Below are 18,003 nucleotides of genomic sequence, written 5' to 3'. Positions count from 1 at the left end.
ATCACCATTTTATTATTAAGCAGAGAAATGATAGTCATGTCCTGAAATGACCATCAATGTGAGGCTGACTCAGTTATCTCCAAGGGATGACTTTATAGCTTCGAGAACTGACAGATTGTTATGTCACGAAATTCATGCAGGGCATGGTATTGTGGCTGTAAATCACAAGGGCAACTCATACAGTGGCCAGCACCCTTTGGAATAATCTTTACTTTCCTGTTGTGTTCAATAAGCCTCTTAGCTGAAAGATTACGCATGATGAGTTTTTTCTCCAGGACTGGTAAAGGATAGCTCCTGTGTCTTTGACAGCTGCTTACTAAAATTTAAACAAGGTTTTCTGTTGGGCATTTGTCTGTATTTGTACCCCTCCAAGGACTATAAAGGACAAGCAATTCTAATCCAAAGAGTCAATTTGTCTTTTGTGATTTGCTTTAGGTGTATTTAAATCTAAACTGCTAATCTAAAATGCTGGAAACACCGTATCAATTAAAATAAATAAATCAAGCCATTACAGCTAGATTATACTAATATTTAGGCAATCTATTACATTTTCTGCCTTGTCTGACAGAGGTACCCTGCTCCTGCTAACTGGGTCTATTCTTCAGAAATCACGCTGGAAGAGCAGGTTGCACCACAGTCCTGGGGCAAGTCCTTTCCTGCTTGGCACATACTGAAATGTTACTTTGAAGTTTACGGCTTCCATTGCAGCCCCAGTCTATGTGGAGTAAAAGGTAACTGCACACATTTCAGATTCCCCCTTCTCTTGACCTCTAGCTACCTACTGGAGTAAGGACAGCAACACCTAGGAGCTTCAGCCCACTGTCCTTCTAACTCCATCCACGAAAAAATGCACCTGCTTTACATTAATGCCTTACTGATTGCATAAGGCCCAAAAATTGTTACCGCTGCTCCCAGATAGGAGAGTTTTTAAGCCTGTTGCTGAGAAGAATAAGATGATGTAACTTTTTCTGTGATTTGCTGGGTTGCCCAATCAGAAGTATCACAGGGGACCAAAACTTGCTTCAGCCCATCTAGCAGTAATTTTCTTGGAATATCTAACTTTCTACCTAGAAATACAACTGTGCTCACTTTGATCTCCATCTCATTTTTAGAAGAGCCACTCTGGATTTACAATGATGCAGTCATGGATTTTTGACTTACTACATTGCTTGTACTTCTGAACTCTGCTCAGGAGATGGAATACAGACTTGCATGATCCCCTGCCAACACAAAATGCTGACTATCCTTATCTCCAAAAGCCCAATGTATTTGTTGGTTTGTCATTTATTTTTTTTTAATATGCAGTCTTAAGGGCCATGATGATTAGACAACTTAGAGATCATATGTGCAAACATATATGCACCCTGAGAATCCTGCTGGTTTTGTTAATTTTGTGTTCATTTTCTTTGCCTCTGTATTAGAATCATAGAATCACAGAATCATAGAATCATTAAGGTTGGAAGAGACCTCTAACATCATCGAGTCCAACCGTCAACCCAACACCGCCACGCCCACTAGACCATGTCCCTAAGCGCCTCATCTACCCGTCTTTTAAATACCTCCAGGGATGGTGACTCAACCACTTCCCTGGGCAGCCTCTTCCAATGTTGAACCACTCTTTCAGTAAAGACATTTTTCCTTACATCCAATCTAAACCTCCCCTGGCGCAACTGGAGGCCATTTCCTCTTGTCCTATCGCCAGTTACTTGGGAGAAGAGACCGACACCCACCTCGCTACAACCTCCTTTCAGGTAGCTGTAGAGTGCGATGAGGTCTCCCCTCAGCCTCCTTTTCTCCAGGCTAAACAACCCTAGTTCCCTCAGCCGCTCCTCAGAAGACTTGTTCTCCAGACCCCTCACCAGCCTCGTTGCCCTTCTCTGGACACGTTCCAACATCTCAACATCCTTCTTGTAGTGAGGGGCCCCAAACTGAACACAGTATTCGAGGTGTGGCCTCACCAGGACCAAGTACAGGGGCACGATCACTTCCCTACTCCTGCTGGCCACACTAGTTCTGATACAGGCCAGGATGCCATTGGCCTTCTTGGCTTCCTGGGCACACTGCCGGCTCATGTTCAGCCGGCTGTCGACCAACACCCCCAGGTCCTTTTCCGACAGGCAGCTTTCCAGCCACTCTTCCCCAAGCCTGCAGCGCTGCATGGGGTTGTTGTGGCCGAAGTGCAGGACCCGGCACTTGGCCTTGTTGAATCTCATAGAGTTGGCCTCGGCCCATCGATCCAGCCTGTCCAGGTCCCTCTGCAGAGCCTTCCTACCCTCGAGCAGATCAACACTGCCGCCCAACTTGGTGTCGTCTGCAAACTTACTGAGGGAGCACTCAATCCCCTCATCCAGATCATTGATAAAGATATTGAACAAGACCGGCCCCAAAACTGAGCCCTGGGGAACGCCGCTCATGATCGGCCGCCAACTGGATTGAACTCCATTCACCACAACTCTCTGGGCCCGGCCGTCCAGCCAGTTTTTTACCCAGCGCAGAGTACACCTGTCTAAGCCATTCTCTTCCTCTCAGCAGATGAAGTAGGCTACAGCAACATTTGGTCTTTTTTACAGCATTTTTTATATTGATTTTCAGAAATTTTTTACTTAATAAGGAAATGATAAAGCAGTCATAAAATTCTAGGCTGCATCAAGCAGGCTTCAAGAAATAAATAAGCGTTAGGTTCATAATGCTTTGAACTTAGAAACAAAGTATATCCTTGGATTTTTCATTTTGTTTTTCTAAGAAGGTCAGCAAATCTCAGGACAGTTCAAGAAGACAACCTCCAGTAATAAAACTTACAGTGTAAAATTAACCAGCACTTTTAGCAAAGCAAAAGTGTTCTTTACAAAACAGTTATGTCAGCATGCATCATTTTGAGAGGATGGAAAATACCTGAATAATAACTAAAGGTAATTTCCTCCCCAAAATAACGTTCTAGTTTTACATCAAACCATCTCCCAACTAGGGAAGGAAAAGTCTCATGTTACTGAAGCTGGGTAGTTTATTTTAACATCTTTCAGCTTTCATTAATTACTTCTGCTCTACAGAATGTTAAACAGTTTCTCAGTCTCTACCCAGTGAGCTGTTTGCTTATCCCCAAGTATATAAATTCTGATCCAGTATGGATGAGTTGGTATTTTCCAAACAGACTGGAAACTCATAACAATTCCCTTCCTCCAACACAAACAACAAATGACCGAGTACTCTGTCTACAGCTCGACTGACGTCCTGAGGAAAGAAAGCAGATCTTTTAAAAGTCTTTTCTTTCAATATTGAATTTCACCTCAACAATGTCCTCATTCAAACAGGGACCATCAAAACAGTATTGCCTCCTTGCCACATTGTAGTCTGCTTTCCTCCTAGGAAGGTGATAGACTTGTCAAAGCAGATAGGTAGCATTTTTTTTTTTAAAGCTAGAATAATTTCTTCCCCCATAAGTTTTCTACAAAATGAATGGCATGTAACAAAAACCCCTAAATTATTTAGAATTTAAATCCTGTTTTCAGAAGTAATTATAAAGACTTAGAAGCCTGCTTTGTTTGCAAACTTTGTGTGATTTAGGATCTTACATTCCATACTGGAATTAATGACATCCAAGATGGAGGTACTTTCTTGTACGATGTACAGGAAAACTTAGGTACCTAAGAATGGTACCCTACAGTGCTGTACCCTTTAGTACCCTTTAGCTGTCCTCTTGGGAAGGGTGAAAACAGAGCTTGATCCTCTCCAAGATTTAGGTGCCATTGTTTGGGTTGCAGGAAGGCAAGTCCTGCTTTCAGCACTGAGACCTCTGTGGTGGCGAGGTGTGCACGTTTTCTATAAAAATTATACAAGAAGTCAAGTCTTTCTTTTAAAAAGAAATCTAGAAGAGTAGAGTAAAAGTAGTCCTTTCACTCTTTTTTTTATCCAGCATTTCATTCATCCAAGATGCAAGACAGACTTTCAGTTCTTCCTCTGCCTTTAGGGGTTTAAAGCTTCATTCCCGACGCTCCCTACCCGAGTGGATACCACAACACTGGGCTGCAACAGATTCTGTGGTAGGAAAACACTCTCACACCCCTTCATACTGCACTGTGCATGGAAATAGAAATAGTACACATATTAACCACTGATTCAGCCATACAGTTATTGACTGCAGCTACAACCGCAGTAACAACTGCAAGTAACATCAATTGTAATTGTACTCCACTGCTACACAAAATATTATGCAAACACAAGACAAATCATTTGCATCAGAGATTTTTGTTTTACCCTTTAGAAAATAAACAAATGAAACATGAGTGAAAGGAATATAACATTATGAAAATTACTTTTTTTTTTCTCTTGTCGCTCTGTATTATGTTCAGCACATACAAGACACCTCTGCTGCTTTTTCCAAAACGGCAACTTATAATAGGTACCTCAAGAAAAATAAGTTAGAAGAGCTCCGAATGACTTTTTGGATTTATTTGTTTAGGGTGTTTGCATGACAGGTGGCCTTGCAAGAAAGTGAAAGGGCTGTTCAAGGAAAGTGAAAAATGACCGAAGTATTGTGGCTTCTAATTTATTTGATAGATGCACTCAGACTCAACAACTGCGTTTCTGTGTTTCTCTGCTTTTTTTTTCTTTTTCTCTCAGCTACAGTGTCCACATTTAAATTTGGCGAAATTTAACTTGCAACTTAACACAGGTCCCTTGTGCATCTCCCCTACAGCCTGATTTACACAACCTTGACTTACTTTTATTTGTTTATAATAATTTTCTTTCATCAGGACTGTCAATTTTAGTATTTTACTTATATCCAGATTGCAACAGACTGGAGTAAAATTATTACTAGTTTACTAAAGTCTGTTGTTCTAGGTATTTTTCCCATGACAGAGGTAAAATTTGTACACCGTCTGGTTAACTGATGCAGTTCTGTCAAAATCCCAATTTCCAAAATTCTGTTTCAGTTTAAAAGCACTTATTCTTTTATTATTACTGATAATTAAATAAAATTAAAACAACATGGTAAGCTTTTACATACCTGAGCAATTTTGACAACAAAAGCAAACCAAGCCAAACCAAACCTAAAGCCATTTTTCGCAATGACATGCAAACAGGTAATGAAAATGGAATTATCTATTCTTAAAATAAGATTTGTTTTAAAAGAGAGAAGCATACATTTTAACTCTGCATGTCAGTTAAACAGTACAGGCAGTGTTTGTACACAAAGTAGAATGTTTGATGGTAACTGGTTGGTAGAATAGAAAGAAATATAGTTTGAATTTCAATGTATTTTCTTTTAAATGCATGTTATTTCAGAAAACTCCCAGCTGCAGCATGTGTGAGGACTGGTATACTCATGCAAAGTCTTGACAAAGCCAAGTGCATGGGCTACATGTGGTTGTAGAAATCCAGCTGCGAGTAAAATGGTTCAGCAAAAGATTGTCTTTGATAATCTTATTTTTAAAATAGCCAAATGTGTATAGTTCAAATGTATACTTGCTCGTTTTACAGTTTAGACCTCAGAAAGATAAATAAATAGTAACTTATTTAGAGAAGTTTTTGAAAAATACCTAAGAAAGGAAACTGGGAAAAGCTGTGTGGTTTCTCCTGAGCGCAAGAGAAACTAAAATATTAAAATACTTCAGTACAGTGCATGAATTTATATATTGCTCCAAAATAAGACTCACTTCTGGGATATCTGGTTGTTTTTTTTAAAACTTCAGCTTTCTAAAAATTTGGATGTCTGAAGTTGCAAGGGTGTACAGCAAGAGACAACAATCAGGGACTGGAAAGTCCAAATAAAAGATAACAGGATATGGGGTTTCCAACCTTAAAGCTGTGGTGCCCTCATTCAAACTTAAATAATTTGCAACTGACAGACATTTGGTGATCAAAAGAATTGGTGATAGTATGTTATCTAAAGGATTATTAATATTTTCATTACAGAAACTCACTAATTGGCCCAGAAGGGTTGGAGGACAGTATGAACACCAAGGCTACAGCTAAAGTACCATGTTAGGAAGTGATATGTAATGTTTCGCACTCCACTTGAACAGATATACTGATTTTGAGAAATATTTAAATGTGGTTTTACTGTATTGCATAAGGTAGTACAGGGGTATGTTTGCAAGAGTGTCCTTGGGATACTAATGTATTCTTATGATACTAACATTTAAGAAGTATTTACTTATCTAATTTCACTTAACAAACATTGCACTCTTTATGATTTCAGTTGTTGCACTCCACAGATTTTTACACCATACCAAGAGCTACAAAACAACAGCAGGTAGTCAAAGGGAGCTATTAGCTGTCTATGAGTAACAGCACTTACGACGACTGTAGAATCTATTAAAATGCAGGCAACCATAATTTCATCAGGAAAAAAACAGGTCTGTATGGAGAAAACACATTTTTCATCTCTAGTCTTCTAGTTTATTGTCCTAGAGCCATTATACCGCATGTCCCTCTTCTAGTGATTGCTACAATCTCTAAGAGCCCTATAGGTCAAACTCAAGGTACTGTGTTTCATAACAAGATCAATTTTCTCAACATTTTTGCTACAATTTGAAGAGGTACACTAAGTCTGCACCTTTGATAAAATAGAACTGATCCGATTGTTTTAAAAATGAGCATATCTGAGAACAACATTGACTTGTTTATCTGACAAAGAGGTATTCATATGAATGTCCCAGTCACTTTAATACCACCGTTGCTAAAGAAGTTGAAGACGGAAAAAAAATGTGTACTTCATCCAGTCCATCTGATTACACAAGTAAAACTATTCTTTTAAATATTTGTTAGTATCTTCTTCCTTTCTATATTTATTTTCTACATTTATTTTTTTTCCCCAAAACTGTATTATTAGAAAAGAAAATATAGGCTTTAAATTTTATTTCTCTCATCCTTCAGACTGATTCCTTACACTTCCTTATTCTGCTGGCTGCAGAGGAGCTCTGCGCAATATAAAGTCCTTATAAACAGACATGCTGGAAGAAACAGACCACACTTTTCTATGCTGTAGCTATGGCTAACATATACGCATATCCGTATCAGAATGTAAGCATGTATCTTTATACCCAAGCAAAGATTTACTGGAAATGCTAAGGCAGTTGGAGAGTCATAAACCCTGCTTCTTCCAAAAGCAGTAGATAATGGGACATTCACACGCTGCCTCTGGGGAAGCAATTGCTGCCGTGTGTCTGAGGATGGCCTGCATCCAAGGCACAGCTTGAGCCAGCTTTGTCTATAACAATATACACACGGGGTATATATATGCATTCCTATGTGTATGAAAACCTAGGCTCACATATATATTTGAGCCTCCCTTAAATACCCAGAAAGAACAGGCTTACTGCTGGACAGGTGCTTCTGCACCCAAATACATGAGATGATAATTCATCTAGCACAAACCTTTTTCTTCCTATGTATTACTGAAATTCAGAGTTGCAAACGGACTGAACATAATGAAGGAAAAAAGATTACAGGCATATAAGACTACTTTTCAGGCCTTTTATTGTACCAGATACAAATCCTCTTTTTCAATTAAGCATTTCAAATAAGCATTAAGTGTATGGATAGAGGTAACTGGCTAAAAGGCCCATCAGCCAGAGAACGAAACAGAACTGCACTCTGTAATGTTTGTCTTTTGATTTTAAGTGCAGTTGCTAAATATATATCTCTGCAGTTTCACGCGGAAGTATTTTTTGCAAGATGACAATGTCACAAATGTACCGAAGAGAAGAACATAGATGAACTCTGATGAAAGCTTCTTGCAACAGGAAGAAATTTTTAAATACGTGCCCTTAAAATTCCAGTAAAACTAAAATACTATTTTGGAACAACCCATAAAAGCTTTCAATTAATATAAAACAGTTTCTAAACTGTGCATTTTACTATATTAATAAAGCTCATGCAAAAATTCCTAATAAATAAAGATAATACACAAAACTACTCTGTTAGCTGTACATGAAATCTATTGATAGAAAGAGCACTCTGTTTATCTACTGTAATAAAAAGTTGCTAATCTGCGTTTACCAAAAGGCTACACTGAAAAACACATGAGTAAGACTGGTATGCTGGAGGCAAGGCTGGTGTGATAATGTTAAGTGCACCATGGCATCTTATCACCCAGGGCTTTTCCTGAAACCAGAGCTCAAGGCTTCTGTAATTGCCTGGCACAGCTGAAGTCTCCGCGCTTACCAGGCTGCAAGAAATAACATCCTGCACCGAGCTTTTCTCATTACCACTGAGTTCGTATGTGTCTGGCTCCCCGGGAACTCACCAGACATGATGAACCTTGCAGTCCAAAATTATTTAACTTTTTAGTACCTTGGTGGACTAAATCTGGATAAGAAACTTTGAGAAGTGAAAGAGAAAACCCAAGCCTTCCGTCTAAGCTGAATTCACACCGTAACCGAGCTCTCAACAACTCTAATTAAATTGGACTTGTCCCAAGTCTTTAACAGCAATTCTCTAAGTCTGTATGAGTTTGTACAAAAAAATAAGTTTACAACTCACCTTTGCAACCTGTCATAAAAAGGATAACAGGGTGGAGATACAGTCATATGATAAAGTTTAGCCAGTAAAGTCCTATAAAGTTATTTTGTAACAACCAAGACTGTTCTCCATCAGATAAATAGCCAAGTGACAAGTTGCAACAGATCCAAGTGAGAGTAGACAAGAGTTTTTGGTAACAGGCTCCTGAATAATCACACTGTTTAATGATCAAATGGTGCATTGCATGATTGTTGTGGTTTAACCCCAGACGGCAACTAAGCAGCACACAGCCACTCGCTCATTCCCCCCCGGTGGGATGGGAGAGAGTTAATAGGTAAAGCAAAAGCCATGCGTGCAAGCAAAGCAACACAAGGAATTCATTCACTGCTTCCCATCGGCAGGCAGGTGTTCAGCCATCTCCAGGAAAGCAGGGCTCCATCACGTGCAACGGTTACTTGAGAAGACATCACTTCAAACATCCCCCCCTTCCTTCTTCTTCTCCCAGCTTTATATATGCTGAGCATGATGTTGTATGGTATGGAATATCCCTTTGGTCAGTTGGGGTCAGCTGTCCCAGCTGTGTCCCCTCCCAGCTTCTTGTGCACCCCCAGTCTACTCGCTGGTGGGGTGGTGTGAGGAGCAGAAAAGGCCTTGACTCTGTGTAAGCACTGCTCAGCCATAACCAAAACATCCCTGTATTATCAACACTGTTTTCAGCACAAATGCAAAACAGAGCCCCATACTAGCTACTATGAAGAAAATTAAACTCTATCCCAGCCAAAACCAGCACATTCTAACAACTAAAACATCAGTGTGTTATCAACATTATTCTCATCCTAAATCCAAAACACAGCACTGTACCAGCTACTAGGAAGAAAATTAACTCTATCCCAGCCAAAACCAGCACAATGTTGCAGACAAATTCTGTCTCTATGGAGAATACTGCATATATTTTTTATGCAGGATCTTATGAATATAACTGCATACACTATGAATATTTAAGGACCATATGAAGGCTGGATGATCAGTTGAGAGATGCCCTTCACTTAGATCTCTATATAACAAATATACATATTTATTAGACTGTAGTTGTATTAACTTCATGTATAATACTAAAACATGTACAGCTGAATCAGCGTTTTCTTTTAGACTCTGTCTAGCATAGAAAATAATTTTGAACTGAAAACTTGATAACTAATGTCAAGGAGAGAATTATTTTTGCCAAGTAAGGAGAGCATGAAGAGGACGACAGAAGAGCTTACCCTCCACAAAATCTTTCTGCAGCATTTATAAGTAGATGTTAGAGTATGTATTTTATGAGTAAAGTTTAGACTGTTGAATAACTACGATTATTAGAATTAAATCAAAACAAATCAAGAAAACTATATAATAAAGTCTGCTTTAGAGCACACTATCGATTTTTGAGAAATTCATAGCAGTGATGAATCTGAAAGCAGTATTCACATTTATTGATGCATTGCTCTCAGGACAGTTCCTTTTGTTTCATGGGGCAAGCCTGATTTATTCAGGTATCATCTATAAGAATAAGACCCAAACTACAGTTTGCACAGGTAAGCAAAAAACTCTAGAACTGCAGGTTCCCAGACACTGAAGGTTTAATGCCAACTGTGGTTTTTGCTCTTAGAAAAACATGAAAAAGTTGCCACTACTTTAATTCTGTACTTATGTTGCTGGATTTTTTTCGCAATAAATATATTTATACTATTGACGGACCAAATTCTCCAAAGTTTGAATAACTAACAGAAAAATCCACTCTACCTTTGTGAGACCATCATTCACAGTATGCTTATAAAGCTCAATAGGATCTTTCAGATAATAGAAGCATTATCCTATTTATTGCTATTATGGTAAAAATAACATTTGATTTTTCAAGTCACAGCAGATGTAAGTTGAATATAGCTTAGCTCTTTTTCTAAGTGCCTTGGGCATAAATAGGTAATCAATCATATTTAATCAATATGTTGTTCAGCCATGCAGATTCCCATGTCTATAATTCCGGCTTTATTCAAATACTCTTTAGTCTCAGTACATTCTTCATTGATTTTTTTTCATCCAAAAGAGGCACAGAAATAAATAAGTGGTACATCTTAAAACTTGGAAATACCAATTTAGAAAAAAAATTAAATAATCCCCTTTGACTATCATTATATCTAATATATTTAACTATTTTAAGGTTTGGAACAAGTCGTGTTAACTGTCCGGGCCTCACTCTCACTGAGAATGTCCTACTGGGACTATAGGAATGGACTTCAAAAGTAGCAGAATCAAGTACCAATTGCTCACTTTAACATATTCATTAAAGCACTAACACAGGCGCAAACATGCCATGAAGAGGAAGTGCAGGTCTTTATAAACAGTTTCCACCTACCTTCAGAAATGGCAGATAGAATGGATTTAAAAGCCCTACGAGTTCCAGTTTAATATATTAAACAAAGCCTCTGCAACCACAATTTTGGGTACTGTAGTCACATGTAAATGTTAATTATTCTTTTTAAAATGTTAAAGTGTGACAAAATGCCTCTTATTGTCAGTCTTTTCATTGTCTGGGTTGGCACTGAATAAACATGAGCATAGTTGTTTCAGTTTGTTTGAAAACTACTGAAAAATGTAAATAACCATTGAGCTTAGAATAAACAGTTGAATGTGGCATTTGCTTTCATTTTAAATAGCTTGAAATGAGAGGAAGAACAGCATGACATTAAAAGCACAATCTATCTTATTGTGTGGTTCTTTTCCAGTGACTCTCTAAAATCATTGCTCTTCACTTATCCCAAAGATAACAAGAAGCTGCGTTTGGCTGGTTTGATCAGTGAAATGAGAGGCGAGAAAGAATATTTGCATTTTAAATTGCTCTTTAATCTAGCTGTCCTAGACCTAGGAGTTGTACCAGCTTCTCAGTGTCTTGACAGACTAGCCTATTTCTTGCAAACAAATGATATATTTCTTTGTAAATACAAGAAGCTCATCTAAGTATTCATATTAAGACGAGTGGCTTTCTGTGCAAAAGTCCCCTTTCTTATCCAGGAGTAAAAATGCAAGTGCAAGCAAAATATAAAAGCAATGTGTATGAGAGTCCCAAATTTATTCTGTTTTGGTAATTCTTTGCATCTGGGGTAAGGGAACAAGTGGTAAGTCACTTCTAGACTCGCATTAGACCTCTTAACAAGGCTCACCATAGCTTTTAAAAAATGTAAAGAAAAATATCTCTGCACAGCTCATTACTAGCTTCTGATTCAGAAGGTAAAAATACAGCTCCAGAGTCAAATGCCTTCCAAAACAGGATCTGAAAGCAACGGTATTTCTGGCTTATATTTGGGTTAAGCACCCTTCAGATACTTAGTTTTAATCTTGGGTTAAAAAGTCTGGATGCTCAGATTAAAATATATCGTGCTGAACATTGGCTTTATTGCCTCAGTAGGATGTTCCTTCCAGTGGAAGATCTACTCATGCACTTCTCACTCCTCACTTCTGTATAAATCATGAACCTCAATCAGTCGTGTCTATTGCCAGTTTCATAAGTTGCCAACAAGACCTTAGCCTTTAAAGTTGCTTATTCTTGTTGAGAAAAGAATCCAGAAGTCTCCCCTCAATCTGTAAAGATGGTACCAGTCTTAATTTTCCCTACTATATTTCGAGTAGATGATAAAAGTAGATGTCCAACCAAACAAACCTTATCCTTTGTAATGAAAAAATGGCACAAAATCATTCTTACCATTGTCCTTGTCAATAAAGGTGATGATGCAGGACTGAAACAATATTTGAACTCATTTTCATTTACCATCTCCTTCCGTGAATCCTTTTCAGCAGCTAGGGACACCTTCAGTACGGAGGTGTTTGGGGATTAGAAGTATAAAATTATACCTCAGAGAGTAATGACAAAGGGCTAAGTTCAGCTTTGTGAGAGAAGCTTCTTCTGAGAAAGGTTCACAATGACCAGTTCAAGTGTCTGCTCTGAACTGGACTTGAGCACACCTCTCCTTCAGCAGAGAAGGAGCATGTACAGATTGGTCACACTGAACTAAGGTTAGTCACTTTGAACGGCACTCTTATTCACCAGGTTACAAACCCAGGAGCACCTCTCTGATCCCAGAAGCTGCACAGCAGCTGTTAATTAAGTTCTCCGTCCAAATTCACACACAATGAGCTGTTTTTAAAGTGAGGAAGGTTCACATAGCAACTATTTCTTTCCTTTTGCGTATATCTTCTAATGCCTGTACCTCCTCTTCCTGTAGGTAGCCTTCTGAAGTTGAAGTTGATACTATCGTCTATGCTGCACCCAATAAAAGTTGTACCTCTGTTTCAAAAGCAAGTAAAGAAAAAGGTGTGAGCTGTGTTACTCCCCCTTCCCTCTCTAGCCCTCCTCTTTTCTGAAGGTTGTTCCAAATTATTTCCCCTTTGGTTGGGCTTGACATTCAAAATGATGAATGTGAATATATTTAGCACAACAACAAGACTTCACTTTTCTTGAGACACCTTTAGGTGTTTGCTTTTATGGACTCTCACAAAGGCCATCAGGAAACCTCAAAATATTTAGATATTGGATAATTACAAAAGAGTGATCCAAACTTTTAAAAGCTTATCCAAACTGATTTGAACAGTTAGATGTTTCAAGGTCAAACAGTCAATACAATCTCTGATTAGTAGTGCTGAGCAAATATCTAAAGATTTTTTTCAGGAAATGCTGTTTAAACATTTAAAAAAAATCTGCTGCAGCCATTCTATTTTGTTTCTTGAGTTCACTTTCAGCTCAGCATTCAAATGACTACATTCTATTAGAGCAAAGTAAAATCAAAAATATGGATACTCACAATCAATGACATTGCATTCATGTGCACAACTAATCAAACCAATGGTGCTTGCATACAGTAGGCAAAAATTGGAGTGAAATACTGTAGTCAAAAATGAAAAGCATAAGCACAAAAAGAAATTGCAGTATGGTTGTGGGTTGCCTACAAGCAGAAAATGAGACAAAGTAAATTGGATAAATTATTAATTATGAATTAGTTTTTCATCTTTAGGATTCATTGTGAAAGAACAACAATTACATGTCATTTGTTGCTGGTCAACAAATCGATCCACTTGACATCGCAGTCAAATATGTGATGTAGTGGTTTATTTGGGAAGAAAAACCATGTTGATTATTTCCTGCAAAATTAAAAATATTTTCCCCTAAAATATAATTTACAAATTAAAATATAGATACATGACAGTGAATTTTTCCTTCTACCTGCACACCAACAGAGTTTTAATTATTATCTCAGTCCATAAGATACCAAGATGATTTAAATTGCACTTACAAGTCTTTGTAAAATGGCAAGAGATTTTCATTGCAAACTGACAGCAAGTCAGGGGAAGCCCATATATTCCCAGCTGTGGAACATAGATGTTGAAAGGGCATAGGAGATGGAATGATCTCCAAAACATCTGAATTTGTCCTACAAGGCAAGATGTTTCTTGCTACTATCTAAGTAGGCAAAACAGAAACACAAACGCATTTGTTTGTTTTTATTGGGATAATCTCTTACAAACTAAAATGACTCCTTTAACTGTGTGTATATTTTGTGCTCCTGAGAGTGTAAGCATTTCAAAACAGTGTGGAATTGGCCTAATGCTTTCCTAACCTTGATAATCCAGCTGCCTCAACTTCTCCTTCTGCTTTCCACATATTTATCACCCAGAAAAAGTGTAAGGAATGTTCCCTAAAAACTGCTTAATATCCTAGGACATTTACCAGTACTGTAGATGAAAAAAAAAAAAAAGAAAAAGATTTACTTAATTTATAATCTTCATCTTATAGAATCATAGTATAGTTTGGGTTGGAAGGGACCTCTAAAGGTCATCTAGTCCAACCCCCCTGCCATGGGCAGGGACATCTTCAACTAGATCAGGTTGCTCAGAGCCCCGTCCAACCTGACCTTGAATGTTTCCAGGGTTGGGGCATCCACCACCTCTCTGGGCAACCTGTTCCACTGATTCACCACCCTCAGCGTAAAAAATTTCTTCCTTCTATCTAGATTATTATCTTACATTACAAGGGTTCTGTTTTGAAATTTGTCACTCATGGATTAGGAAAAGACACAGTTCTGCACAGAAAGGAAGGTCTCATATATTTTGATACTAACAGATAATATACTATCTATCGAGGAGGGGTGTACTTTTTAAATTCCTTTTTTAGCAGGACTTTCATCTCATTTAAAGATGGAAACTGTATTGAGGTAAATAATAACAGAGAGTGCCTTTCTTCCCCTCCTTTTTTGCAGCTGTTGTTCAGCTGTGACTCTTGGCATTAACAGAATGCGTGTCCCTGATTTGAAGTGGCCATGATCTAATCCCTACTCTACAAACACAGATGGTTGAGTAAAGCTTTACCGACCTCGTAAGAAAAGGTGACAGTTAGTACTGCTCCTTGCCAAATACGCATAATTTTATCAGCTTTCATGAAAATTACCTGAATGTCTTTGTTATGTATCTGTAACGCAATGTTGAATACAATTATACAGATATATATTTATATGTAATAAAAAGGACTCAGAAGAACAAAAAACCTCCTTATTTTCTCACAAAGGATATAACCTGTTATCCCTAAGAACTTGCCAACAGTAACAAGTGACTTTTAGTTATAATATAGTCTTTAGAATATCTGTATTGCTCTTTTGTGATGCCCTGAGAGCTAACCAGCACGTCCTTCTCATATCCAAAACTAAGCTGTGAACAATTCTACAAACCCACATCACCCAAAACACAGGTCTGCAGACACACTACATCACCCGCACTGTAATTCACCAGCAGGAGGTAAGTAGTAGGGACAGAGGAATTATTGGCCTGGAGTCTTCCAACTCAGAGGTACTTGATGTTCACCACAGAGTTTGGCTCACATCTGTTATGAACGTATGTGGTTACTTACATATTCTTCATAGGCCTCGTGTGCAGGTGGCGGGGGTGGTCTGTAGCCTGGGACAGCCGGGGCGCCCCTTGCTCGAGGGGTGGGCACGCCCCTCGCCACTGGTGGGACGGGGAGGGCTCCACGGGTCACCAGCGCTCCTCTGGGTGCTTGGGCACCTCGTCCAGGCGGGGGTGGAGGAATCGCACCCCCACGTCCCCTGGGGGGAGCAAAAAGGAGTGATCACTTTGGCGTGTACAGCAAGGGAGGACATGCAGGTCAAGGCTCTCATATTTTTACTACTATTTAAAGTATCGTATAACTCTGGGGTTATGGCAACTACAATGTCAAGCACTTTTAGGCAATATCTCAGGCAGAACTCATATTATGGAAAGGCATTATTTTTAAGCCATCCAATGCCTTTTACACCTGATCCTCTTGTTGCTTGTAGTAATGAAATTCTGGATTATTGTAATTCAGAGAGTATCCAAAGTAGTTCTAGGGGAAGAAGAAAATGACGAACTTTTTCTGTTGCTCTCAAACTATTTTACAAGAGCATCACTCTCATTCTTGTGTTTATTGGTGGGTGGGAGAAACTGATTGGCAGAAGATGATGCAGGGTGGCAGAAACTTGCAAGGCAAAGTAGAGCAAGAGTATGAGAGAGTAAGAACTTTTCTTCCCATCTAATTTAGTTCAGCACAGGGGAAGGGTAGCAAGGGATTCTGCTTTCCCCCATTGTCCAGAGAGAACAACGCATACAGACAAGCACAGAGAGGTTTAGCATCCTCCCATTTATTTATGCTATATCCACCTTGCTGTACTAATTGGTAAGTCAGAAGAAGCTGTTACTGGTTAAAAAGAGGTTCTTGTAACTATACCGTATGACAAATTAGAAGGGGGATATATCAGGGAAGCTATCTGTGGGTTTTGTTTCAGAGCAGTATGCTCCTGAGTGTGCTGCCCTTTCTGAAGACTGTGAGTGCCGGGTATAACCATGCGTGACATCCAGATCCAGAGCTGTGAATGGAACTCAGGTCTCCCACAGCAGTATGAGCTGTGGCTCGTTCCCTGCTGAGACAACCAAACCCATAGCGCTAGCTTGTGATGTTCACTACTGTACTACAAGTTTCAGTAGCCAATTTTAGAATCACAGACTCACGAATGGTTTGGGTTGGAAGGGACCTTCAGAGATCCTCTAGTCTAAACCCCCTGCCTTAGGCAGGGACATCTCTCACTAGATCAGGTTGCTCATAGCCCTGTTCAACTTGACCTTGAACACTTCCAATGATGGGGCATCCACAACTTCTTTGGGAAACCCATTCCAGTGTCTCACCACCCTCACTGAAAAAAATTTCTTCCCTATGTCCAAACTAAACCTACCCTCTTTCAGTTTAAAACGGTTGCCCCTTGTCCTGTTACTATAGGCCTTAGTAAAAAGTCTCTCTCCACCTTTCTTATAAGCCCCCTTTATATATGGAAAGGCCTCAATGAGGTCTCCCCAGAGCCTTCTCTTCTCCAGGCTGAGCAACCCCAACTCTCTCAGCCTTTCTTCACAGGAGAGGTGTTCCAGCCCTCTGAACATTTTTGTGCCCCTCCTCTGGACCCGCTCCAACAGGTCCATGTCTTTCTTGTGCTGGGGACCCCAAAGCTGGATGTGGTGCTCCAGGTAGGGTCTCACCAGAGCAGAGTAGAGGGGCAGAATCACCTCCCTCAACCTCCTGGCCACACTTCTTTTGATGCAGCCCAGGATACAATTGGCTTTCTGGGCTGCGAGCGCACATTGCTGGCTCATGTCCAGCTTTTCATCCACCAGTATCCCCACGTCTTTCTCGGCAGGGCTGCTCTCAATCCCTTCATCCCTCAGTCTGTGCTGACACTGGTGATTACCCAGGACGAGGACCTTGCACTTGGCCTTGTTGAACTTCATGGGGTTCACATGGGCCCACTTCTCAAGCCTGTCAGGTTTCCTCTGGATGGCATCCCTTCCCTTAAGCATATCAACTGCACCACCATAAATATAATTATGCTATTAACATAAATTATTAGCATAAATATTTAGCTTAAAATACTTCTGTTGCAATTTTTTTTTTAATATTCTCCTGGGATTTCTGACTGGTAAATAGGGAAAGCATCCAAGATCCTGTATCTGTCCAACTGATCCAATCATTCCAGTATTTTGCAGGAATTGGGAGCCAGCACTCCACTGATTATGCTTTGAACCTAAGTTAAAAGCTGCCAGTCTGTTGCAGTGATGTTCTGAACATCATTATTAAGTCAAGCCCTTCAGAGATCTTAGGTGTAAGGAAGAGTGGTTTCTGAGCCCAAAAAGACTTTGAGTGGAAGATGGTCATGAATGACAAGTGTAAAAAATCCTGTGTATGTGCATTCTATTACTGATAAAAAATTCCATTCAAGAAGAACTGAGGGAAAACATGATAGACACTTTCGGGGGGAAAAAAGAAGGTCATAGGCAAGATCAGCCAGTTCAATTACCAAAGAACAACTCCTCTGTCAGTATAAAATAAGGTACCTCCATATCCTATTTTCTCCAAAATGAAAGTGGATTTCTTAGGACCCGTCCTGAAATGATCTCTATGGACTCCTAGAAGTAGCTAGGTAACTTAGATGCCTGGGGCAA

General features: G+C 39.3%; 1 protein-coding gene across 1 annotated transcript in view; it reads right to left on the bottom strand.

Annotated features, from left to right (window-relative positions):
- Nucleotides 1-18,003, bottom strand: part of KHDRBS2 (KH domain containing, RNA binding, signal transduction associated 2) — a 304,707-nt gene that overhangs the window by 99,702 nt on the left and 187,002 nt on the right. The window contains exon 6 of the mRNA XM_009333248.1: nucleotides 15,389-15,584. Coding sequence (XP_009331523.1) covers nucleotides 15,389-15,584 — 196 coding nt within the window. The remainder of the gene's footprint in view (nucleotides 1-15,388; nucleotides 15,585-18,003) is intronic.

Source organism: Pygoscelis adeliae, unplaced genomic scaffold (assembly GCF_000699105.1).
Source record: "Pygoscelis adeliae isolate BGI_AS28 unplaced genomic scaffold, ASM69910v1 Scaffold57, whole genome shotgun sequence".
Taxonomy (NCBI): domain Eukaryota; kingdom Metazoa; phylum Chordata; class Aves; order Sphenisciformes; family Spheniscidae; genus Pygoscelis; species Pygoscelis adeliae.
The sequence above is the reverse complement of the archived record's forward strand: the minus strand, read 5'-3'. Positions and strand labels throughout refer to the sequence as shown.